The sequence below is a fragment of the Labrus bergylta genome, chromosome 13 (genome assembly GCF_963930695.1).
Source record: "Labrus bergylta chromosome 13, fLabBer1.1, whole genome shotgun sequence".
Taxonomy (NCBI): Eukaryota; Metazoa; Chordata; class Actinopteri; order Labriformes; family Labridae; genus Labrus; species Labrus bergylta.
Window position 1 is genome coordinate 23,795,875 of NC_089207.1, and position 27,772 is coordinate 23,823,646.

Consider the following 27,772-nt stretch of genomic DNA (forward strand, 5'->3'; position numbering starts at 1 on the left):
TATATCAAGATGTGATATGCTTATGAGATGCTGGAATCCATATGTTTTTTATAAATGTGTCTTATTTGTTGGTTCCACAGCATGGGTGGGTTGATGGGAGTAATGGTCTCAGCATGGGACACACTGCTGGTGTTGGTTGATGGAGGAGATTGGAAGGACTGGAACAATTACAGCAGATATTTAAAACACGCTTGTTGAAAATCACTTGGAAATGCTTGGCTGGTTTGAATTTCAAAGGACTGAATTGAGTATTTTTAAGGCTTCCAAATTCCTAAATGTTCACGCAACGGTTCAATGATAGTGATGAGAGAATTTTGCTGGATTATTGTGTCCATGGATCTTATAATAGAATATAGAACATGGTAAACATGTAGACTGCTTGTCTATGCATGGTCCTTAAATTGATTTAAACTGCAGAGAGAGTGGGGAACAACATGTGGGAAAGGAGCCACAGGTCTGATTCAAACCCGGGCCTTCCAACTTTTGAGGGCTTAGCCTCTGTACATTTTCATTTCATTTTCATTTATTTCATTTATTAGGGGACAGTGTGCAATGACATTGATCATTGATACAAATAAAAATGAAAAGATGGTTGCACCAGAATTAGCGAGTCGCTTATTTCCATCTGTAGTCCCACATAAAAATAAAGCAAGAAAAACAATGACACTCCACTCAACAGAGGACAATAAAGAAACACACCTGACAACACCACATAATAAAATGCTATAAACACTGTGGAACACAATAAGTATATCCGGCTCAGTGTCCAGTCTTAAAACAAAATCATATCAAATATACAATAAATATGTTGGATTGCATATATGGGGGCCTTATAATAAATAACAGGAGGACAGTAATACACACTGCATGATGGGACAATTTAATACACAATAGCTACATTATAAAGTGAATTAGATATTAAGTAGATATTTGTAGGTTCCTTACTCAATAAAAACCTGAAGTGCAAACTTGGGGCAGGCACAATAATCGCTAGGCAACCAGTGCCACGTCATTTAAATGATTTTCAGAATGAGAAAAGCCTCCTGAGACACTTTCTTGCATATTCTTTCATCAACTACTGGGTGCATACCCAAAAAAGGAAAATCTGTTAAACAACAGCCATGACATGAAATCTTTGTTACAAAGTTAACATAAGAGGTAAGAACAACTTCCTTTCAAAAAGGAAAGGGATCTTTAATACTCTAACCTAACTTATGCAGCTACTCCTGTGTTTGGTTCAAGGCCTTTTCTTGGATGCATTAATCATAACATATTTCATCCAAAAAATGATGCCCTGCTGGGACTGTATTAAACCGTACACAAAAAAAATCTCATTAGCAGCATCATGCATAAGATCAAGCTAAAATACTCAAATGCATTCACTTTATATTTACATGAGAACTTTTTTTTTTAAAGCTGTTTGGAAGCTTCTGGATCACACAGCCATAGTTGAGCTGGCATTGAGGTTCAGTCTTGAGCTGGAGCCTATAGTTTATCCCATTTAATGATATGGAATGTTAATACTCTAAATGACTTTGGTTTCCAACCACTTCTCTTATTAAGTGGTAAGAGCCAGAGCACATCCAAGAACAATGTTAAAGTTCTATTTATATAGAAACTGACTGGGAAACGTTTCTTTAATGGCACTTTAAAAAATGATTGCGCTGTTGTAAATAAGTAGTAAAATGTGAAACCTAACTGGAGGTCGGGCTTTAATGCAGGGGCAGAAATATAAGAGACCCAAACAGAAAAATCCCCCTCCATCCTACTGAGCTTAGCAACTTTTCTTCTTGCTTACATTTTTACAAGTGCAACAACTTTCAACAGCCAGATGCAAAGCATTTTGCAGCCCTTTTGTGGCATTATAAGGAAGAAAACATTTACATTTTCTTTCCCATTGTTACTGACTTTGTTATATATGCATTATATCAATGTGAAAACATCCGGCGTTATGATCAACGCTGGCTGGGACGTATTTCTTGGGCCACGTGAAGTCTTTGACCACTACTTTTTATAAGCCACCCAGGGTACATGTGCGAGGCCAATTCAGAGATCAAACATCTGTTTTTCTTCTGTCACTTCAAGGCAGATGCTCTGTGCATCATAAGATCTCACTCTGGCAAGATCATCATATTTTCATTGACTCTTTCTTCAGCATTCTTTCTATAGTCGTAGTCGTATCTTTCTATCTTTTTAATAGGAAAAACTTTAGTTTGGAGCTTTGACCTGACAGAGGTTTGTAGTTTCCATCGTTAAAGGAAAGCTGTCATCAATTTGATGTGATTGAGTTCCAAAGATTTCAACAGCTCCTACACAGCCACAAAAAACGAAAATTCGAACATTAGAAATAGAGCCGACTTGTTGGCCATCCGATAAAAAAAAGGCAGATATTGGCATATCCAGTGACTATCAGTATCGGCTAATTTCTAATTTTATCTTAAATCTGCCTATCTGCCCCGCACAGCATCACCCACACAGCTTTAAGCACTGATTTTGATTTATGTTTGGGGTTTTTCCAGATCAAAGAAACATACTGGCAGATATATCGGTTTCTGATTTTTTTCTTTCCCCAATATCTATGTCGGTATCGGCTCCAAAAATCCTGTATCGGTCAGGCCATGATTAGAAATATCTCTTAGAAGATGTGACTAAAGATTGGGTTATAAAGTCAGCCATTGACTTGGTTTTTCTTCTGCTCAGGTGTTCATCACATACAGTCAAAAGTTCTGGGAGAAAGCTTGTTAAATAACTTTGAGTTTATAATGTTTTATCCCATTTTTATTTGCATGGTTAAGACTGAACCACCATCCCTATGGTCAAGTAAGGAACACATAAGGAATCTGAATAACGGAGGGCAAAAGCAGTGTATTTTGGATCAGACTTGAATACACTGAGCATATGGATTCAAATTTTCTAAAGGATATGTTTGATAATCTGATGGATTGAAGTGCAATTTCACTTTATCATGGCTTTATTGCCTTTATGCATACTACAGGAAACTATCAGCCCTGATTTATTTACTTTCATGACTTCAGTTCTGTCTGACCTGCACTGCGCTGCAGTCGGCATAACGGCTTAAATCTGCCAATCTGCCCTGTACAGCATCACCCACACAGCTTTAAACACTGATCTTGATTTATGTTTAGGGTTTTTCAGTGGACCAAAAATTCCGAAAATTACCCAAAGAGTGGCCCTGCTCTGGTCTCGCTGGTAAACCTCATTAAAATGTTATTTGGTATGTTGGAGGAGGCTGGCAGGGGGGAAACATTAGTGGTTCCACTTCAGCACAACCATAAAGTCAAGTCAATCAGTGATTTGACATGGCAGACCACCAAATGTAAATTATCTCCACCAGCCGCGTTATGCATAAATATGCTGCTTGAGTAACGCAATAAGCACATGCAGGATCTGGTAATATACCTGACTGTAAATGGGGGAGTGTGTAAAGGAGTTGTGAGTGGAAGCAGCTGTCAGGGGATATTTATGGTATAGGCAGGAAGGCTTCATACTTCCAACTTTCCTGTTTGTTTTAACTTCTTTTATTCGGCTTTTCCCTCATTATCGTGGACTAAGAGGCTTACATCTGATGATTGAATGATTGTATTTGCTAAATGAAGTGTCAATCCTGATCTACTAGCAGTATTTGTTTCAAAACTTGGTGTGTCTCCAAATTCGTGGGATTTCCTTTCCGAATTGCCCACAGATGTTCGTATTTGGTAATAAATTGTTTTTGTCAAACCACCTATTTTATCTCTATGAAAATAACTTATTTAAGGAAATTCAATGTTGACTGGTACTTTGCCATTGTTTTAGAGAGTTTATTGTCCATTTAACAGCTTTCAGATTAACATTTTATCAAACAAAGTTCACAGAATAGCAGAACTATTCTAACTTTATGTCGTTTGTGTCCTTAGCGTGGGTTAAAAAACAACATGCTTGATATTTTAGGGAAACTTGCTTATATACAGCCTTTGTTTATTTGAATAGAAGATCAATAAGACTTGTGTCTGTGCATTACACTAGCTAAGTGCTAAACACAGCTTCTAATTATCATAGGTTAGCATACAGAGTAAAAGCCCAGGGGAACGGCTAACAGCTCAGTTCAAAGTCCAATAATTGCCCTTTGAAGCTCCCTGATTGATATAATGTATCTTGTTTGTTGGATTTTAACACCCGGACAAACAAAAAACGTCATCTTTTCCTATTCCAGGAGGAACTACTTGTTACTCTCAAGCTTACCCCAGTCTTCATGCTAAGCTAACCTTACTCCAGCTGTAAATGTATCTCAGAGTAATGAGACTGATAATAGTCCTGTTAAACTCTCAGTAAGTAACTGAGAGACATTTTCCAAAATTACAACCATTCCTTTTGGGTTTCGTAGACCCTCCGTATAAAACAGGCACATAAATGGTAAATGGACTTGAGCATTTGTACGTTTCTAGTTTTCTGACTAAGTGCCCTTTTCACCGTAGGTCACACTTTTCACATTCACACACCGATGGCAGATGCTAATAAGTAAAGTGTCCATCAGTATAAACTTATCCAGTTATACACATTCAATTTGGGGTTGAGTGCCCAAATACTTAGACAAGTATAGGAGCTGGGGATCGAACCCCCAACCTCCCGGTTAAGAGACGACCAACTACATCTCAGACTGATAATACCAGAGCAGCAGCCACCCTGAGATGTAGTCTTAGTGACAGAGGTGTTTATAAAGCCGAACAATGGCAGTCACCATATTGGAAATGCTATCTCATTCCAAACCTAACTTTCAATCAATCAGGAAAAGAGGTAGAAACGAGATGGGCCATAAGCCTTCTGGCAAACAGCCAGAACCTAGGTGCAAATCAACCACTCTTTATTTTTTTTTATTTATTGGGCTTTTGCCTTTCATATGGATAGGATAGCTGTAGAGTTACAGGGAATGTGGGGAGAGAGAACGGGGGATGACAGGCAACATCAGGATCAGGAGTCAAACCTGAGCGTAGTTCTGCCTCTGTACACGGGGCGCCTTCTCCACCAACAGAGCTGAATTAGCGCCCTGGAGTCTTTGTTTTATAACAAATGCGACAGTGTTACTTTAAGTCCCTCAGTCTTGAAATGTCCTGCAGTTCAAACACAGTTAATCCTGGACCAGACAAACACATGTTCTGACCCGGACTATAGTTACATAAAACACATCTGGGCGGTACTTGTCTGTTGCCGTTTGATGTGTTCGCAGATGACTGACAGTGATGAGAAGTTGTTGTGTGCAGGTGAAGGTGTTACTGCCTGCCAGATGTTTAATTAGTCTCATGGTTGGCACTCCTTGCCCCGAAGTGGATCTTCTACAGCTTCATGCTCCTCATTTAAAGTCAAGCAAAGCGCTTTAAACGCAAAAACAGACCCTGAGGACACAAAGACACACCTCTGAATACACGTGCGTACCCACTTAATGTGTGTTTGTTTTTACACTGAATGGCTTTTCAATTGGGTTGGATTACTTGTGGGCAAACTTTGAGTGTTTGAAACATGATGAGAGAAAGACCTGAATGCTGGCCCGATGCCCCTGAGCAGCATCACTGGCTTTTCCAGTGCCAGGTAGACCTTCTGTGAACCTGGACTTAGATCCCCAGCCAGCACATATACACCAAATGGTCTAGCTAAGGCCTTGGGAATTTTGGCACAAATACACACCAACACAGTGAAAGCATGATGACAGAATTACAGGTCACAGCTGACAATGTGGCGGCTGATGTCTTGTTGGTAAAGAGAGAGTCTTGAGTTCAGAGGGGGAAAAAGATAAGAGAGCAGAGGGATTACGTGGAGGGTTATTCAAAGAAAAGATTCCTCCAGTTTTGTGTTTATGCAAGTCCATTTGCATCCCTTAAAAATATCCTAATTATAAAGTATATAATTAAAAATTATTTTTGTGGAAACCTAAAAGCAAGACGTTTACGGAAAATAATTAAATATAAGTCATTATGTTGTTATCTTTAATTTGGAAGGAAAAAGTGGTTTTGCCCTCCTGAACTCTTCCTCAACTTGCAGTAGCAAGCCAGCGGGGTAAGATGTAACTGCCTGAATGGAGCTGTGCACTTCTTGTCCTACAGTCTTTTTCCAATGAAATCACGTCTGGTTTGAGAAACTGTCTTGTTAATGTGTCACATTTAATGATGTATAATTAACTGTGCAAGCTTCGAATGAACTTGAAAATGTTGTGATAAGTGATTTTCACTTTAGCGTCTCAAAGCCATTAACAGACATGACAAACAACATACTGAGATGGAGCACCACATGGGATCATTTACTACATTTATCCCCAACACTATTAACATCCCACGATACATATTCATTTAAATTGGACTTTTTTTTTAGATTTGCTCTACCATGGAGAGATATACTTTATATTTATGAAGAAAAATGCACACAAATGGGAATTTAAAACATTTGGATATGAATACCTGATATGAAATTGCTCTTACCGTTTGTTTTGGGGTTCCTTGTTTTGGGGTTTGAATATGCCTTAATTTATCAGCGTTTTTAAGATACATTTTTATTGATATTTGTGATGTGGCACTTTTCAGTGTGTCAGTCAAACACATTGTCCACATGTGTTTGCAGATATTTTGAACTCCCAGGGCATGATGACTGCTTGTTTTTGTACACCCTGCACAACTTCAGTTTGACAGCTGTGGCTTTGAATGAATCCTCGACTGCTGGACGTGTTGCCACAAAGTTTGGCCCAGATATTCAAGTTTTGAGAATTCACAGACAGGGGGTCTGTGAATTCTCAAAACTCTATATTCTCTTTATCCTGCTTTGACTTGTGTTTTTGTGTATCATTAAATGTCAGCATGTGCACGGGGTTAACAAGATTAGTATTAACCTTTATATACATGCAAAATATCAGCATAGATTAGCATAGAGGGTTTAAGCAGTCATACTGTAGCATTTAGCTCAAATAAAAGTTTGGTTAAGTAAAGCTTCAAAGATTTGCCACTTTGACTGAAGACTAGGTGTTGGAATCATATACTAACTCAAGATATGTTACAATATGCACACATGGCCCACGATAAAGATAGTATTATGATAGAGCAATGTTATAATTGATAAATAGCTAGACACCCACATAATGATCAGATTAAGTGAAGAAAATAAAATGCCCCTAAATTGATTGATGAATGTATTTATTCACTGCAGTTTGGTGTCAGTTTATCCTCTTATCAAGTCAAGTCAAGTCATATTTATTTATAAAGCACATTTAAAAACAGCTACAGCTGACCAAAGTGCTGTACAATACATTAAAAAAGAAAAAAACAACCTCCTCCATCCTCATATCATAAGCACCACTGTGAGGAATCATCAAATTGTGATGCAAATTTGGCAGAGGACTCTGTTTCAAGCTCCTTTTTGAAAATTAAACCGTACACAAATCAGAACGATGAGATATTGCTGTATCAATGTTTCCTCCCGGCCCTTCTCTAGACAACAGTCTTGTTGTCTGTGTAGGTTCTCAGTCATCCAGGTGATGGTTATTCAAAGCTTGATCCAAAGGCAACTGGACCAAGATCTTCAACCAAGTCCAGTTGCCTTTAGATAAAGCTTCGAACAATGTTATTAACTTATCCATTCATCCAAATAATGACTGAATCATAGCAAGTCTTTAAGCGTATCATTAAAGGAAGAATATGCAACATGTAACACATAAATATTACAGAAATCAAGTATATCCTGTGTATATGTCTCCCAGAGTCATGACTGTCTACAATAAGTGAGAAGCTCAAGTCTTGCCAGCTGTGTTGTTCTCGGAGCTGTGTTTACATCATGTTAACATGGACGAGACTCCTTAAAGCCGTCATAGTCAAGGACTAGAGAACAGCTTATTTGAATGTCACATGAGCACTTTTAGATCACAGTCGTTCTGTGTCAATTTATATGCAATGTGAAGCTACAAGCTAACTAAAGTGTGCTAACACAATGCAGGCCATAGGTTATTGCAGCGGAAGCCAAGGTCGATTTTGTCCGCTGCTTGCGCTAAACTCCTCTGTGCTAACTTGATGGAGGGGGTTGGAGGTGTTTCGCTGGAAGAAGAGCGGAGTATAGTTTGGCCGTGGTGTCGGCAAACATTTTGTGTTGGTTTGGTGCTGGTGCTCAAGGGCGACATCTACCGGATCAAAAAGTCACACATTCTTCCTTTAGTAAAAAAAATGTCATTGATTAAATTGATACTTCTTTAAGTCCCCTAACCTGCTATTGGGCCTAAAAGTCCAATCCAGTCACTGGTATCTAAAGCAAAGGTCATTTTATCATCCAATTCTTATGACAGACCAACTGTCATAAGAAAGATGTTAAACATTCACTCAAATATAGAATCCATTTCAAGCCCTTTTTTTTTCTTTACATCTTTATTAATGTATACATTATGTACAATAATAAGTTATATATACAGTTATACTTTTGAAGAGTTTGAGTGTGTTTCTACATGTTCTACTCGTCTGTGTGTGCTATTGAGGTAAGTAATTCATGTTTGGCTTCTGTATTTCATCCTATCAGCATAATATATGTCAGACAAGACTTTGCCTGTCTAATAACAGGGCTTAGGTCCATTTCATTTCAAAGCAGTTCCATCAATTTGATTATTTACAAAAAGTCCAACAGCATAAAACATCATTTAAAAAAAGAGTTAAACCTGTTTAGAACTGTCTTTGAAGGTTTTCCACCACACAGGTCACGGTAATAAGTTTACTGTAGGGAAATGTGTTGGCTGTGAAGACAACCCTGCTCTAATGTGTTACATTTAAAAATGTGAGCCTTTTTATGAAGAGATATTCAAAGAAAGAAAAGGACAATTACATGATTGATGAACATGCACATTAATTAAGTTAAAGCATTGGAGTCCAGCCCCAAAGTTTGCTCTTTTAAAAGATGGAAGAAAAAAAAAAGACTTAGACAAAGAACTTGGCAGCAGGCGTTGTGTTTGATTTTGTGCATAGCTGCCATGGGACATAATGCTCACATCATCAGGCATCAGATAAAGATGAGTCTTATTACCGAGACATGAGATCAAAGGCAGTCTTGGCGTTGCTTATTTAAGTTGGCATGTAGAGCTTACTGCTGAGTTTTGAAGCTTAACTGCAGGATAAAAGTGGGATGCTGACCTACAGTACAGCATCTTATCTGGAAAGATAATCACTAAATCTCTAAAATGAGCATTAATGTGATGCTATTTATAATGTTTAACTTGATGCTTTCTTTGAGTCCCCCTTGGTCTCTGTAACTTTAACACTTTCTTTTTAGCTGCTTTACAGAGGACTGCAACTCACACAGCTGCATACTGTTCTCATTTGCCTTAACGGTCCCAAAGGGGAGAGGGGAGCTTAAATCCTGTCTGAGCATGACTTAGCCGACCACAAAAGCTGAGTAAGGTCAGACGTTATAGGACGACCGTAGCGCTGCTTCCACCACGACCGGCTGCATTCCTGCACTGTTCAGGTCGCAGCCACCCTCAGGGGCAGTTAGTCATGCCTCCTCTGTGGCATCTCTCTTTTTAATACGGGGGTTTTAAAAGCTTTTCCACTGGGCTTTCGGTGGTTAAGTGGCCCTAAATGCTTAATTGGGTGCTGGAAATCACAGGCACTTTGCACCCGGTTTGTAAACCACAACACTGCAGCCCATTAGGGGCCCAGGCAGCCACACGCCAAATAATTAGGTCTGGCGGCAGCACTAGACCGCAGCATTGGGGTAAAAAGGGGAAAATGTGGCGAGAGGACGAATTATAAGGGTGTTGGGGTCACAGACTGGGTCGCTGCTGAGGAAGTTCTCGCAGTGTGAGAGAGCATGTAGGCTTGTGTGTCAGGTTGTGGAAAGCAGCTTTACATGTGTGTTCAGGCATAACGTGTGCAGCAGAGCAGTGATGTAGTCAAGCATCATGTCGGATTAACACTGAACACACACCAGCTTAAATAGCTCAGCTTTATAGGATTCTTTCAAAGTGAAAATACTCTTCTGTTATGTTGATTACAGGTGAATTAATTTAGCTGTCAGGGTTACAGTTCAGTACAGAACACAGGAATTGTCCCTAGAGTTTAGAGCTGGGCATATTGCATAGGGATCTCGTATTTGCTGTTGTTCCTCTGTGATGTGATGTGTCATCACAGTCCGAGGTGCAATGAGGAATCTTCTTTAAAAGAAAGTTTTCTCTCTCTATTATGGAAAAAAAACTTCTAGTTACAGTCAGTAGGCTGTGGCATTAGCCAGAGGGTCTTGATCCTGACTACAATTAAGAACGCATGCACATCCACATTCTTCCTAATGACTGGTGAACCTGTGTGCCAAACAAGAAAGGCACTATATCTGCACCGCTGCAGAGGAGTTGTACAAAAAACATTTCCATCAGCACAGCATTGCATTTGTTTCTCAGCTGCACAACCTACTCAATTTTGTATCCAAATGTATGTAAATCAAAGTTACATGTGTTCTTGGTTGGCGTCCAGCGCGCAGTTCTAGCTACTTTGGCAAAAATGTATCAGCTCACTTGTGAAATTAAAACAAAAAAATTAAGTATTTTGTTCTTGCTAAGATAAAATATCTGACCTGGTAAACTAGAGTGTCATTTGAATCTTTGGTCTTTCATTTTTGGCTTAAGCACTTTAGAAAGGCAGAATATTAAGGCCCACAAAGTGTTCCAGTTTACTAGCTTCTTGACAGAGGAAACCCATAAGAGGAAAAAAGGATTGTGCATAGGGAGGTCCACTGAAATTCTTCATGTGACTGGGGTAAGGTCTATACTGTACATGTGCTATCCTCCTCGTCAGAGCAGTATCTGTCACTACATACATGTATACTGTAAGGCATTGTCTGTGAAGTCTCTGCTCCAGCACATGTTTAGACACTGGCACAGCGCTGGGATGGAGAGGGGCATGGAGATGGACAGGCTAACTGGCTGTGGAAACTACCAATGCCCTGCCGCCCGGCAGCCGCTGCCATCTCACTGCTGCCCAGAACGTCAGAACAGAGCGACTCAACGGCGTCCAACCTCTCGATCTGTACCAGGCGGGTCAGGAGGTCTGGGATGCTGTAGCCCGCAGTGCTCACTCTCTCAAAGAGCTGCAGACCGTCACTCATGCCACCAATCTCGTCGCGCTTTAACCCAAAGCTCTCGGCCAGATGCCTCCATGTCTTCACCACGGCTGCCTCACTACTGTACGAGGAGCTCAGCATGCGACTGGCCTTCTCCAGACAGTCGAAAGGAAGCTCTGTGGGGCTCAGGCCTGAGGAGGGACAAGGAAGGGTTAGAACTGCAGAAATATTCTTCAAACAGAGTTAAATACAGCCAGACCAAAATTATTTAATTTATAGCTATACAAGTGCTAAGGTGCTTAGGATGGAAATGTTGGTCCGTCCATATTTGGTCTGGCCTGAAAAGTAACAAGTATTTGATAGATTGCCCCAAATTTTCAAGGGTCTCCTAAGGCTTTTGTGCTCCTCAGACTTTCATCATGACATAATGACATGACATGATGTAACCAATTTGGTCATGAAAAAAAATGTATGACCAACTATTTATTTATTTTTTGCAGGTGTACCTCACCTTGTAATTTTAGTGAGTAGAATTATATGAATACACCATTATGACTATAACAGAGAGGGAAACAAAACAATATAAACCACAGATGTCTTAAACCCATTGTGACAGAGATTGAAAACAGAAGGGAGAGAAAGTTTATGCCCCACTGGCAAGACGCCAGTCAGCAGGGACAGGATGAATCTAAAAAAATGTAATTTGCCAAATCTAATGTCAATCAAATGTTCCTGGGTGAGTGATTACAGTAGTGGGGCCTCGATGCCAGTGGCTTTCCCCTGATACATGCACATGTACATTTTTTAACAAAGGGCCTCTGAGTTTTGTTTACTAGTGGACAGCTTAACTGACGAGGGAAGGTGATGACCTCTAGCTGATGCAGTTTTTACTTCTCAGAGCTATTTTCATGTAAGTACCGGTAAGTCATTTTTCCATTCAGTACAGTTCATACAAAGGTTCATCTTCACCAGAAAGAAGAAAATTACCCTCACGGTATCAGCATCAATCAATAATGAATTCAAAGGCTTGCTAAGATGGATATTTTGCCATGTGTATGAGAGACTTACCCTCTGTTGCATTGCAAGCTCTGGCGTACAGATCCAGGATCTTTTTCCTTCTACTCTGTAGCATCTGTTTGGTAAAAAAACAAAACAGCAATTTATTACCAAGTGAAACTAGACTGAGGATCTGTTCACAACAGTTGTTTTTCTTTAATCTCAAGTAAGCTCATCAGAAGTTCCATCTTCTTACCCCTGGTGTTTTATTGTTGTTGTTAATTGCGTTCATGCTGTTGATGTGGTTGACATTGCTGATGTGGTTTGGACTCGGGATGTTATCTGCAATGGTGGGGTTCCCGTTGCAGGCTCGGTCGCGGTCCCGGAGGCCCAGAGAGAGCAGGCACAGGTCGGGCTTGTTCCCCATGTTGACGAGGCACAGGTTGGGCTTCTTGCTCTCTGCTAATCCTTGCTTCTCAGATGCCTCCTCGTCGCTGTCAATACTTCGACTCAACAGCTGCTCGTTCTCAGATGATGCGTCATTTTCACTGCACACACATATTTGAACATTTTAACATGTGCACATAAAATATTTAAAGCGTGTACGGTCTCCTGCCAGTTACTACTTGTAGGTTTACTGGCAGGCTGGGGTTTCCTTTAATTTTAGTGTTATAAAGCCAACAATTAAACAGCCCTGCAATCAGCCCTACCTTCATGAAGGCTTTTTCTCTCCATTAATATAATAAGGGTAGGCTACATAGTAAAAAAACATCATATACTATGCATCACTATTCAACAGTAAATGAACATCAAGTTCCAACAAAAAACTGAACATATGACCAGAGCCCGACCGATAAATCGGCCAGCCAATAATATCGGCCAATATTAGCATATCAAGTGACTATTGGTATCAGCTAATATAATTTTATCACAGATATGTGCCGATATTACTAGAATTATTCACCAGTCAAATAGCTTTACATTTAAGTATCAATGCATTACACTAGCAGTTGTCTTTCACCAGCAGAGTGTGCTATTTATAGATTACAAAAAGCATTATCACTATCAAGCAGTGATGCACGTACATGTGCAGTTACTTTCCAGCTGAGTGACTATCTTGTCTTCATTATAAATCTTTTCACCCAAGTGTTTGATAACAGCATTTTAAGGAACAAGGCAATCAAATGTGTAAATCTATATCTATCTCTGAAGATCGATCTAAGAAAAATATCGGCTGATATATCGTTTTTTTTTTCTCTCCCTAATATCGGTATGTGCCCCAAAAATGTGGCTGGTTGATTGTAATACAGTGGCAAACCTGTATGTCCCACTAAAGCCTCTTTATTTTTTACTATTTTTGTCAATGCTACTATGCTTTTTTATTTACATTCTAACGCTTGCACTCAGATTAATGCATGTATGCACACTAATTTTGTTTCTTAGTTATAGACACTTTTACTTTGGACTACATAATCACATGCAGTGAGTGACGTCTAAAGCACACAGAATGATTCCCGTCTTTACAAACTTTCTAGTTGGAACGCTGACAAATGAAAATGACTTGGAGAAGAATGTTGTTTTTGTTGCCCCGGCTGCCGATGTTTCGAAGCAATTCCTCTGATTGACTGAAATAGCAGAGCTTTACAACACGACACCATGTAATATCACTTTATTACCCGACCTCTTCCTCTTAATGCCGACTCTGGATTTTCTCCCAAAAGCACCTTGTTGACAGAGACGCTCACAGAGTGCCATTGTTTCACCATCCTAAGTGCTTCTCCTCGATGCGTACACAAAATGGCATTGTTTCCCAGACATCTAACACCCACTCTGGCAGCTAAAGCAGTGAGTTAGCACATCTTCTGGCATGCGGCTTTACCACACTGTTTACAGCTATTGATGCTGAGGAGTGTGTGTGTGTGTGTGTGTGTGTGTGTGTGTGTGTGTGTGTGTGTGTGTGTGTGTGTGTGTGTGTGTGTGTGTGTGTGTGTGTGTGTGTGTGTGTGTGTGTGTGTACCACATCTATTCTCTTACTAACGCCTCCTTTATATATTGAAACAGAGTATCAATACCACCAGCATGTTCACTGCAGGCACTGTAATAATTCAACACAATGGCTGACTGTAGATTAGTTTCTAATACTGTATGACATAATGTGTTCCCACACTTCTCTCTGCACATGGGCCACTAGCACCTATAAAGCAGCATTGTCTGCACATGGGGGGGATTAGATGTAGGCCTATGCAGAAAGAAAACGGTGAGAAAACTGTCGTTCTTTTGTTGTCTGCCAGGACATGCTTTCACCTGGTGGTGGTTTTAGGCGAAGCTTGGAATAAATACCCCTATCAGCGTCAACTCCCACCCCCTCTGTCCATATCTTAATGCTTCAGGGCTCATTTATGCTACCTTTAAAAAGAAAAAAAAATCTTGTCTGCCTCCTCCAAAGCCACATAATGGCTCTCCGCTTCATAAAAAAAAAAAAAAAAAAAGCAACCCAAATTGCTTGGCTGTTTGCATGCTTACACACACATATATGTACGTGTAGACGTAGAAAATAAACCCGGCAATAATGTTTCTACGTCTGCTGTGACTTGTTCTGTGGTGGCTTAATTACAGGCAGATGCTGAAAAAAATATAAAGGCTTTTTTTCTGTTGTATGAAGTCTCCATGTCGCCACATAGAAATGCAAACACACTCATAATGCAGCTTCAAATGTAAGGACACAGTGGTACATACGACATATTCAACAATAAATATCCTCATCCTTCAGTCAGTGAATTGTGAGGGTTGATATGTAACAAACAACTATGCCGAAATAAACAAATGTTTTGATATAACGTCAGTTTAAAATAATTCTTAGACAGACACAGACATCAATTTTTTTTAAGGTTTAAGTATCAGGATTTTTGAGAGGAGAAAACACAATACTCCTCTGTAACGTCGTAGAGAAAATGTCTGGATATAACCATTAACAACTGAGAATCCATTCATTCATTCATCATTCCTTCATTAGTCTTGCTTTCTTTGTTTGCTTTTGCATCAGACAAGTCTCTCACCTTTTCACAGTCTTCTGAGGAGGCGCTTTGAGTTTGTCGAACTCGTCCTTCTCTGAGTAGTTCACCACGTTGTCTAAAAGAAGAAAAGAGAAGATGAAGAAGTTCATAGATTTTGACTTTTCACATAATCCTGGTGTCCCCGGGGGTGAGGCACAATCTTGTAAACACATAGCAGGAGCTTCACGTACACACCCACTCAGGCAATGCACACACACACACACACACACACACACACACACAGAGAGCAGGTCCACCCTGCCAGCTCCACGCTTACACATTACACTGAAACGCCTCTGTTACCACCTCTGTGCCTGTGTTACATATTGCATAAATATTCTGCTCTGAACCTAGGAATCTGTAAGCGCCATCTGATTGAATTGCCTTTGATAAAGCTCCACTTTATCTCTTCTAATGTAGACACCAATGGAACAGGAACATGTTATTTATACAAGTGTTTAACTTGTGAGCTATGGGACACTCCTGAATTTCCCCGAGGGGATGAATAAAAAGTATTAATCAACTTTAAAAAAAAAAAAAGCAGTGTCCACAAAATACAAATTGTCAATTTTTAGACATCATCCCAAAGTTAGAGATCGAATTAATTGGGCTCTGATATTCTAACACTGCACATGACAGAATCACACCTGTATGAGTTGGAGGTAACGGAAGCAAACACATTCCCAAGATTTGTTCTGAAACTGATGTTTACCTCAAGCAGAAGAGCTTTAGGCACAGTGATGTATAAAACCATTACATATACCAATTTGGGAAATGACACTTACATCATGGACACTGATATGGACAGACAGGGTAATGAGTGGATGCATAAGTGGGACAAATACAGTGTGTGTGTGAGTGTGAGTGTGCGTGTGCGTGCGTGCAGGAGAAGGGGAGAGAGAAAGAAAGAGTGTTTGTGATTTTAAGCGTCTGTGTCTTTCATCTCACATCCTTATTAACTCAGTGTCTACATGAATGACAGCTAGCTCCGGTAGAGCTCCGAGCAATGGGCTTCTCTCCCACACACACACACACACACACACACACACACACAAACACACACACCCACGGTAACCAAATATGAAATAACAATGCCGACAATTATTTTCTAATCAACCTGTAATGACTTTATCACGCCTTTCAACCATAAAATGATAAAGTCAGCGAACTCTTTATACCGCATAATGCGTCTGCGGCCACTGATGCAGTAGGTGTGTCCCGTGTGTGTGTGTGTATTCATCCACACCACATGTAAGTGGTTAGTCAGTCAGTCTGGGAATGAAATTGAACAGAGCATCATTGTCAGGAGAAATGGCGCCCAAAGCTACGTATGGCCTTAGCTTTGGCAGCTTCACATTCCACCCTGATGTACTCATCATACAGCAGGTCTGTCAGCCTGCACACACACTGACACACACACACTTATACTTTCATTTGCATATGCTACAAATCACAAACATGCACACACATACTAGACTGACACATCGAGCCAACTCAGATGAACATTTAGATGTGATTCAGTCCGACTTGAAGAAATGGTTCTCTTTGTTTGATTACATATTAAATGTAGATTTAATCAGCTCTGTATCGGCTGTTTGAGGGCAGATCTTAACATGAACTCCAGAGTTCAAGTCTCCCATAATTCATACGTTCATGCAGCTCCAGAAACTCTACTCTGACTAAAATAAAATCCTGAAGGAAACACTATTTTTTTCCAGCGTGAAATAGAGCTTAACACATAAGCTCGACACAGATACCTGAATTAATGTTTTGCAGCAGGATTGAGTCAAATTACACACAGCGTCACTTTAATCCCTGCTGGGTGGTATCCTTTGATGTCTTAACCTACTGTGAAGCAGATTGTATGCTCTGTTTTGTCAGTAATTTTGTGGTTAAAAAAAAACAGTATGGAAGACGACTAATGATAGTTTGTCTTGTAACTTTAATTGTGCAGCTTTGAGTGTGGAGCTGTTTGAGTTTAAACTGCAGCTACTATTAACTATATACTATGTTTGCTCTCTTTCACAATGGCAATGTGTGAGTGATGTTTGTGGGAACATGGAAATGATCGGGAAGTGACTGATGATTTTTTTGTTCATAAACATTGAAATTTCAGTATGTGATGTTATACTTCAAGCTTATGCAAAACTATGTGTATATACCCCATTGTTCTTTTTGAATTATTGTATCAAGAACTTGGATCAAAACCCCGGTACCAGTCCTGGAAACCTAAATATTCTCTGTGAAATACTGAGTCAAAGCTTCTCTGCACTAACACTGAAATGGCCCAAATCCCGAATAATGTCAAAATACTGTTTATGTTACATTTTATGTAAACATCTTATAGACTATTATCAAAAAACAGGCTAAGGCTCACAACCACAATAATAGTTTGAATGTAATCTAACTCAATGCTGCTAAAGAAAGAGTGTGTGACCCGTTAATGATTCTGTATATACAGTATGTGAGTGAGTGTGTGTGTGTGTGTGTGTGTGTGTGTGTGTGTGTGTGTGTGTCATGTCTCACCAGGAACATCTTTCTTGTCTTCCTGTTTATTTGTCTGGGCTTCCACCGCCTTCACAACTTGTCCAGAACAACATGCTGCAAAAAAACACACATATGAGGAAGTTCATAAAAAAATAATGTTTATAACCTTTAACATCACTGTGTGTATGTGTGTGTGTGTGCGTGCGTGCGTGCGTGTGAGTGTGTTTGCACGTGTGTCTTACCCTGGCCACTTGGTTTGGCCTTCAGGATGTAAAACATAATGATGAGGACAATGGCGATGGCCATGATGAAAATGGTTGACATGGCAATGATGAGAGCTGTTGCTAAGTGACCTTGTCCAGTTGAGTCTGAGAAAACAAATTGAGGCCATGATGTAAGGTAGTATTGATTAAGTGTGTTATGATTTGTGTGTGTAAGAACAAAGTCAACATATCAACACTAGATGGCAAAAGGAGAAAGATGACTTCAGTTCGTATTTGTGGAGGTGTGTTTGTAACGTTTACCTTTATGTGGATGAGGGAACACAGTTGTGCTGCCAGGGTCGATCGGAGGTTTTTCTTTTGGTCCAGGTGTTAACTTGCCTGTAAGCAAACACGAACATGTCAACATAGCAAATTAACTGTAATTTTTTTTAAATAAAGTTTGTCCTTTCTGTTGGCTTAAATATCCATAATGAGCTGAACTTTTGTAGCTACCACAGGGATAACAAGGATATAGAACTAATTATTTTTGCTAACACCAGTCAGTCATAAACTTTTTTTTCTCCCCACAGCTCCCACCGCAGTAAACAAAATGTTATTGTGAAGTGTGGACACAGGAAGACTTCCTTTTCTTCCAATCATCACTTCCCTCCCTTGTTTCTTCTCTCTCTCTCTCTTTCTCTCTGTCAGGAGTATTCATCAACTCTTTCTCCTCTCCTAATGGAGCTGTAAACTCCTGGCAGCTCATAAATCACCTCTTTTAATCAGTCTTTTATTTCACTAAGTTGATATACTGTAGACCTTTTTGGCATGTGCCCTGCCGCTTCCCATGGTCTCAGAGCCTCATGTCATCACACACACACACACACACACACACACACACACACACACACACACACACGCAGACACACATCAGTGCCCTGTGGCTGCAGACATTAACTCTGGGTATGTGTTTACACTCTCTAGATGAGGATATGAGCCTGAACTGGAATTCTGTTTAGCGCCTTGCGGTTTCATCTCTTAATCATGTCTCGCAGCGTGAACACCCAGTGCAAAACGATCATTCTGCAGGGCAATCTGTGTTCTCAGGTCCAAACAAACTGAGAGGATCAGAGTAACAGAGTCGGGGATATAACAGAATAAATAATGAAATACATTTTTGTTTGAGGTATGAATTGTATCAGGGATGAGAATGACTTCTGATACAGATTTCTCTTAACATTTTTTTTTACATCAGTACGCCAAGTATGTCAGATGTTACTGTTGAACGGATGAAAGAGGAAAAGGGTTCTTCCAGTAACTTCAGGTCATGATATTTTGTTTTATAGTTGTCCGCTTTAAAAACGGAAGTTAAAGTCAATAAAAGTCAAAAAGTGACACTGGAAATTGACCTACAGACTCTGCCTGCCAAAGAGTAGCATAAGCACAAGCACTAACTTGCTAATCATCTTTCTTCCTCATACCCACTGAAGTTTTAATTATCACACACACACACACACACACACACACACACACACACAGCGAGGCAGGAGCCAGGGTAATTTGCAGATTACTTGGCGAGTGTCAGCCTGCCTTCACCCTGAGCAAGAAGAACTCCCAGCTCTCAGCTCCTTTTTTCTTTTTTTCTTATTGTGTGACGGACTAACTACTGACTGTCATTCCTAAATAGAAACGTTTTATTAGAGAGCATTTATATAAATATGGAGATCTTTTGGGAAATGCATGAGTTTGCTATCTTGCTAGAGAGTTTGAATGAGTAATATGTAACTCTGACACCTAGCTTTTAAAATGGGTACTGCAGTCCAAATTCAAAACATTAGAGAGAGCTGTTTCTCCGCCCCCCTCAGTAGATATATTACATATCGGTCCTTTAATTAAAGATTGATGCACGAAATGTGCAATTACAGTACGCAACCTGTTAGCTTAGCTTAGCATCAGGCAGCTAGCCTGGTAAAACAATCTTTATCCAAGCGCCAAATTGCAATTTGACATACTGTATTTTTTAAGGTTCCAAAAATGCTTTTTTATCTCTCAGCCATCTAGCTAGGTTTTTTTTTTAGTATTCATGGCTTAGCTTGTGCAGCAGCAGCCTGTAACCTCAATGACAGATGCATTAGTAATGTCATCTTTGCATCTGACACTCAGTTGTTATAAATAAGTGTTTGAACCCCAAAATCCAACTGTTCCTTTCAAAACATTCAACTTCAGGGTGAAATAACCGGGTGAAAATTACATTTCTAAATAAGGTTGATTTATCTGAATGAAAGATGAAAGAAGTTGATGGACTTGCCAACTATTTTGTGTTGTTGCATCATTTTATCTCTGTGATTTGCACTCCTTTGCAGTATCATTCAATCACTATTTTCCATGCCTGGGAGAAACAATTACTGTGCTGTTGAAAAGCCAGTGTTTATTCATACACACACAGAGACATAGACACACACACACACCTACCCCCCCCCCCCCACACACACACACACACACACACACACACACAAACTTGTACAGTATCCCTGCTCTTCTCCTCTGCAGGCCTGGGCTGCTTTTTGGAGTTTTCATCTTTCAAAACACACTCATTAAAAATGACACAATTACAATACCCTTCATTTTCTGGATCTTTAGTTACACTCAAAGGTTTTTTTTTAGTAATTATCATAAATCATAAATATTCTCCCTAAAGCAGTATGTATCTGAATGGGTCCAAAACAATACTCAAAACCTGTTGATATTCTCTCATTTTGGATCAAATACGATCCCTTGAGTAGTGACAATAAGTCTCCTCTCCACCCATGCAAGAATAACTCTTCTTGACAAGTATTGTGACCATTCTTTTTCCTTCTCTCTATTGTATATTAAACTAACCATTTCACAGATAATCACTAAAAATGTGCAATTGCATTAGATGTTGTGGGAGTCTCCATATCTCACTGCTGCCAACAGATTTTTGTACATTGTTGTGAAGAAACATCTAACTATCTAGATCATGCGTTCATATTTTAAAAGACTGAAGAGTAATATTGCCATGTACACCGCAGGTCACAAGTACCCATTCAAGCAGCGATGGCAGAGGTTTCTATGTAAAGTGCCCATCAGTATTAACTAATCCCATTCACACACATTTATACGCTGCAGCTGCAAGAGATAGGTGTTAAACCCCAGACCTTCCCGTTGAGAAACGGATGTTGCTCAAAAAGACGACAATCTGCAGACTAAAGACAGTGATCAAACTTCGGGAGTCAGCGGTCAAACACCACCGAGCAGCTCAGGTACCGGCAAAGCAAAAACACACACTCCTCATCCACAAATAGTGCCTTATGACAAGAAGGGCAACAGATGGCAAGAAATAACGCTCTGAGACCAATTACATCTCAAAGGATATGTTGCTAATTCAAGCGGTTGACAGAGATGGTTTCACAGCTTTTGAGTCCTGCCTAGTCAAGTTTAATATGCTCTTATATATATAATATTTGTTGGTCTTTGTACTTTATGTTACCACTTTGAACCACTTGCACTGTTTGATCTAAATTCTTCCTCTGATGATGTAAGTGCGTTTGTATTTTATTAACATGAATGTTTCAGTTTAAAGTTAATAGATAAGACCTGTTTTTATTAAATAAGTTATTATTGGTTATTATTGATATCATTCACTAAATCTGAAATACTATTAACAAGAGTGAGCTGGAATACTCTACAAGACATTTACAAAACATTTTGAGGGATGCAAAATATCAGCAAGTATCCTTATCGACAAGTCCCAAAAATATTACTAGTACATTCTTTTTTGCCAATATCACAACCCCACTACTGTAGGTCTGTTTTTCTTTTTATAAGCTTTGTAACTTTTTCGATAATATCCAACCTAAAGATCGTATAGGTTGAAAGCACGTGATACGGAAAAGCATCAAAGTATCAAAAGGTTTGACAACCTTAGGATACAGTAACCGAGAGGTTTGATTCCTTAGTTTCATAAGTTAAAGCAATTTTAATGTAGTTTCTTTGCGACGGGAAAAGTAGGATTTTGTCACTCAAGGTCAGGTTCACAAATGCTATCCCATCCCAAGTGTAAAAATTCCCCCCATGTGAGGCTCTCCTGGGGGGGGAAATTCCCCTCTATTTTGAAAAACAAATTCCAGGGCCTGATTGTAAACATAAAGATATTAAAGCCATGTAGGCCTTCTATGTTAAAAAGATGTGGGCTAAGTGAGCAGTGTGCTTGAAAATCAATAAATTAAAGCATGATCAAATGAAAAATATTGTTTTAAAACTATACGCAGCAGTTTTATATGACAATATAAATAATGCAACAACACAAAATGTGTTTTTCACTAGTGGGTTTTTAAAATAAACATACACAACCAAGAGGACGTGTCCGAACGTATACTGATTTAAGAAACTATTTTAAACCAGGAGTTTCTACTTGACAGCATTTATGCTTTCTGTCGCAACAGTAAGAAAAAAAAAAACTTCTCCCGCATAAAATATTGGCAAACAGAAAAATCCTCTGGAAAATATTAATGTCAGATACAGTATGTGGTTGCAGAAACAGTTGGTGCCATGCATGCAAAGATTCATAGCATAGTGTCAGGTATGTAGGGAAGTTCTGGATAAGCTGCCAAAGAGCCCCGTGTTGCCAGAAACAAGCAGAGATACAGGGGGTGGGAGGGGTGTTGTTGGGTTCCTTTTGTGTCCATCAGCGAGGCCTGCTGACAGGGGAGGACAGTGACCAGAGGGGTCTGGCAGAATTCCTGCACAACCTCTGACTTCCAACTGTTCCCTCAAACCAAGTCCAGGCTTTCAACATCTGTTTTTGTACAGCTTGTCCCCTTTTTATTTCCTTTCATTTAGACAGACAACTTTAATGTTGGCTAGCTTTGAAATGCAACGGAAATCAGGTCTGTGTGAAGATACGTGTTGGAAAAAAGAAAGAGGGGGATTTCGGCGCTTGACACAGAATTAATAGAGGATGTTGTGGAGGAAGGTTAAAAAGAAGTGAGCGGAAGGAAGAGGAGGGGGATGAAGATGTTTGCTCTTACATTCTTTGGTGTTGCGCGGTGCATTCTGGCAGGAATGGCAAACCATCCCGTAGAGGTTCCTGGGTCTGGTCTCCAGCATGTAATACCTGAGGGACATATAAAACAAAAATCACAGGTATAAACCAGCAACTTGTGATATTGAGTAGAAATGTCACTCTAGATCTGATAAGGCTAACTAGTAACCTCATGTCTCCTTCACAAGAGATTCCTGAGAGAAGAAAAATCTTGGAAAGTGTGAACAGTATATGTGGCATAAACCTTTCAGACACACTGTATCTATGTGATGTATGGGAAGCCGCTGAGGTGAAAAGTTTGCCTCAGTGAAGAACTGTACATAATTGATGCCTTGAAGGTACTAAAAACGGCTTGGTTCATTTTCTCGCCTTGAGTCATGAAGCGTCTATCAGAAGGTAAGAAGAGGGAGAGGTCTGTCACTGACTGGGAGATGTATTTAATCATTTCGGTTTAAGAACATGTGCAGAATGTACTCATACTGTATGCACTGTGCAGGCTATTAACTGATGCCTTTCATTTATCTTCCAGGGCAATCTTGCGCTCATGGCCAGCATGAGAAATTCAAGAATCCATTTGTTTTTGTTTCTGAGGTCATGTCAGATAGAAAAGCTCCTTCTGGATTTCTGCCATTTGACATAAGTCACTGTATGATAACTGTGAACGTTTAAAGGATTTAAAATGTCATCAAGATACGCAAACATGATCTGACTCATTAATGGTAAAAGGAAAATAAAGTTTAACACTTGTGCGAATGTTCCCCTAGAGCATTCACTCGGTGTCATCTTATATTATATATGCATGATTCATCATTGCAGATTATTGGCTTTTCCTGTGTAGAAGTTTAGCATTTTCTGTCAAGCATTGTAACAAACCATGCAAACATGCACATAAGTAAAAAGAACAATATTGTAAAAGAAAGTTCACACTTTCAATCACATTCAGTTAAACAGTCTGAAAACTACTTTTGAAGCGGGTATACTAATTGTTCTGATTATACTTTATATAGATAGGCTCGTAATATGTGACATGTGGGGGCGCTGGTGGCCTAGTGGTTAGTGCGCGAGCTCCATGTATGGAAGCTGTGGTCCTTCAGGCGGGTGGCCCAGGTTCGAATCCAACTCATGGCTCCTTTCCCGCATGTCATTCCCCACTCTCTCTCTCTCTCTCTCTCACACTGATTTCCGACTCTATGCACTGGCCTATCTCTAAAATAAAGGAACAAAAAGGTAAAAAAAAAAAAAAAAAATCTTAAAACAAAAAAAAAGTGACGTGTGTTACTGCACAGTGCTGCAATTCCAGCACTTGTCTTCACTAATATTAGTTTCATGTTCATTAGTTGTAATGATTTACTTTTTCATTTTATAGTCAACATGAAGTCATTGCTTTGAGATAACTACCTTACAATTTGAAAGTGCTGCTGATTCAGATTCAGACGACTTTATTAATCCCAGCAGGATAAATTCAGTTTCACAGTGTACCGAGTTATTGAAAACAGGAAACAGGAAACAGGTATACTGTACAGGTAGGCTGCTGGGTCGCACACAGTGGAGCCCCCTCCTGCATCACGACACACTTCTTAGAAAATGGTCTGAGGTTTTAAACAAGAGAATATCTGTTACAACACAAATATTCTTATTTGCTCTTTTTTTTTTCTTTGCTGAGATTTAGGCTCTCACTGAACTTCACTACACCTGTTCAGGACTGTGGTTGTCTGCAATAGACAGATACAGCCTCTGTAACGCTCTACTTACAGTACAGTATAGATACTTTATATAATACTGGAACACTCAGACCAAACTCAGTTGTCCTGAACACACACAAACACATTACTGTCACAGTTAGATTCCAATGAAATCCACTTTCCTATGAAAGACTGAAGTCCAAGAGAAACAGAGGCCAGCGGGACAGCATCCAGACAGATGACAGAAGAACATTTCAGCATCCTTCTAATCATATTCACATCATAGATATTGAATGAAATATGGTTTAGAAATAAAAGTATTCCTTTAGCGAACATTCATGTGTAAATTATCTGTCACACAGCAGGAGGTTGAAAACAGAACACGGCTTATGTTGTAACTGGTGTTGAAACAACAAGTCAATTTCTCCAGAGAGGCGAGAGGAGGGGGGGTGATGGATGATGGGAAAGACGGGCGAGGAAGAGGAGAGGACGGTCTGGTACCGTTTAAACGTCCCTTATTGACTTATTTTTTTAAGTGACGGGGATGCATCTGCAGCTGTCATGTGCAAATACAAGTGGAGGATTTAGTGCGTGCTCGAGTACAAATGGGGGGCAGAGTTTTTAAAATGAAGACAACATGTTTATGTTTATGTCAACTGATTTTAAAGAAAGTGTACGCACATTGTAGACGTGCCACTATTTGAATGTCCATTCTCACAATCTACATATATTAATGTACTTTTGTATGCACATGAATTGCTGATGGTCCTGAACGTTACCTACAACAGGAGAATTAATATAACAGAACATTTATTAACATACAGTATTAAAAGATTGTGCATGAACTTGGTTTATCCAGTTGAGGCCAAATAAAGTACAAAACTCTGAAGTTCTCAGCAGAAAAATATAACACCTTTTTTTTCACCTTTGTAGATGTTTCCCACAATTCAGTGTTTTTCTCACTATATACTGTATATATAATAATAACACGTCTTTGCTGTAAAACCACCTGGTTTCAGGATATTTTAACAGTTTCACACGTTTCTTCTTAGGAATGAACTATTCAACATTATTTTCATTTAAGTATTTTGTTCGAGTAAGATCAACTTTCTTTGTATCAACAGTAAGTGGTCATTTCATTTCTTTTCTGTGATATTGAAGAAAGAAACATGAATTGTGCGTATGATCTCTTCTACACTTGCAGAGTGTCATGAACATCAGTGACACGTGGCATCTGAATGCCTAAAACACTGCAGTCTTAATTCATTCATTAATTTCTAAATACATATTTAGGCTCAAACTCATTGTTAGCAGCACACATTTACATAATACCAGTATTGCAGTATAAATCTGATCCTGAATGCTGAGTGTTTAGTGACCTTTAAGCAAGGTGACAGACCTGCAAGCTGCCACACTGGCATATTGCAGAAAGTCTATTTTTCTACATTAAATCTTGAGAATGTGATTGTGTTGTTTACCCTGGTAAACAAGGTCCACACTCAGCGTCGCTGTCTGGAGTTCCTGCTAGGCGTACAGTGGCTTTGTAGAGGGCGTCACAGTCCTTATGCCGTCTGCAGATTTCATACTTCCCTTTGGAATACTTCCCATGTGGGCACGGCACACAGGCAAAGTCGTCGTCCTTCACTCCGTAGCCACAGGTCTGTAAAACACACACACACACACACACACACATAACCACACACATATTTGGTTAATATTTCTCTCCTGCTGTGCATTTGTTATAATTTGATTTTCAATGAACTCATCCTTAGATCAACATGATGATTTACAACTGCACTGTGGACAAACACATTGAAAAAAAAGAACACCCCTCACATTCACAAACACACATCTGTTTTAATCCACGTCCTTAGCAGATCTGGCATCATTGTTTGGAGATGACAAAAGAAAATTTGTGATTGGCCACAGAGGTCCCTGTGTGTTTTTGTCCACGCCTGGTAGTGTTTAAGATGACCAACTCATCATTCTCTCCCGATGCTATCGGCCTCCTCCCATCTCCGCATGTTAAGTTCTCACAGCGGGGTGGCCAAACAACAGGCCACACACACATTCACTAAAACATACTCTCTCTGTCTCTCTCTCTCTGGTTTTCTGCTCCCTCTCTTTCATCTTTCATTTCTCTCCGTCTTTCATCCGTCTATTGAAAACAAGCCTCTGCCGAGTGGCTTTGGGCTACATCAGCCTTACTCTCAGAGACGGCATCTAATATTTCCCCTCTTCTGTTTGACGTCTGAAAGTCTCCATTTGATTTGTTTGATATAAAACTGCGCCGAGCTATCAGCGGGATCTCGTCCCTTTGGGTTAAAGCTCGCTTTGGATCTTTTGGACAATGTGGCTCTGCTTCTGCATTCAAAACGGTTCCAGACTGATTGAAAGCTTCTCTCTTTTCAAAGCAAATTTGTCACCTCTTTGAATCTTACGTATCATGTGTCACAGAGGTGGAAGGAGGGAGGTGGGGGAGGTGGTAAGAACCTATAATCAAGTGCAAATATAATTTCCTGTATTTGGAAAGTCGATGGAAAAGTAAGAGAATGAAAGAGCTGGGGGGAAAGCGAGGGGGTTGATGACACGCCGCTTAAAGATCCGCAAGCAGAATCCAAACCAGAGAATTTGCAGTACATGTTACGCATCTTAAACCAACATGCCACAAGGTCCTCTGGGAGAATATTCTGAATAAAGCGCAGCTTTCACACATCACGCAGGCGGACACAAAAGTTAAATATCCAATTTTAGAATATGTCCTCAGCTCAAGCTCACTTTCATCACTCGAACAAAAAATATGGAAGTTCGAAATATAGGTCTATGATTCAGTGTTTATGTTCATGTAAACTAGGAAAGAAATCCAATCCGGCTTCATCAGACACAATCTGGAAACAAGATGTACTTTGAAAGCATCCTCAGATGTTCATATTACTGTGCGTTGTAAAGTTTCTGTGTGAGTTTGTGTGCTTCAACATGTTTTCTTTCTGATGTGTCTGTTGAGAGGAAGAGCCCCTATGGTTATCCCATGATTAAAAGGGTGTCATGAGGCTCTCACACACATGCAGGGAACACTCAGTGGAACAAAAAAAAACATGTGAATTACAGACTGAGGTACCCAGAGGATCAGACAGGCAGGAGAAAGTGCAAGAGGGCTCTCATCTCGTTGTTTAAACATCTTTTTTGATCTTGTTTGTGAAGCTCTAGAAATGGGAAAATTGCCTT

General features: G+C 39.7%; 1 protein-coding gene across 1 annotated transcript in view; it reads right to left on the minus strand.

Moving 5' to 3' along the window:
• Positions 1 to 7,154: 7,154 nt before the first annotated feature.
• Positions 7,155 to 27,772, minus strand: part of edar (ectodysplasin A receptor) — a 38,000-nt gene continuing 17,382 nt past the window's right edge. Inside the window, exons 4-12 of the mRNA XM_020635686.3 lie at positions 26,026 to 26,207; positions 22,852 to 22,937; positions 18,122 to 18,199; positions 17,840 to 17,965; positions 17,637 to 17,711; positions 15,114 to 15,186; positions 12,314 to 12,605; positions 12,130 to 12,193; positions 7,155 to 11,252 (exon numbers count right to left, since the gene is read on the minus strand). Of these exons, the coding sequence (XP_020491342.1) occupies positions 10,867 to 11,252; positions 12,130 to 12,193; positions 12,314 to 12,605; positions 15,114 to 15,186; positions 17,637 to 17,711; positions 17,840 to 17,965; positions 18,122 to 18,199; positions 22,852 to 22,937; positions 26,026 to 26,207 (1,362 nt within the window). The 3' untranslated portion in view covers positions 7,155 to 10,866. The remainder of the gene's footprint in view (positions 11,253 to 12,129; positions 12,194 to 12,313; positions 12,606 to 15,113; positions 15,187 to 17,636; positions 17,712 to 17,839; positions 17,966 to 18,121; positions 18,200 to 22,851; positions 22,938 to 26,025; positions 26,208 to 27,772) is intronic.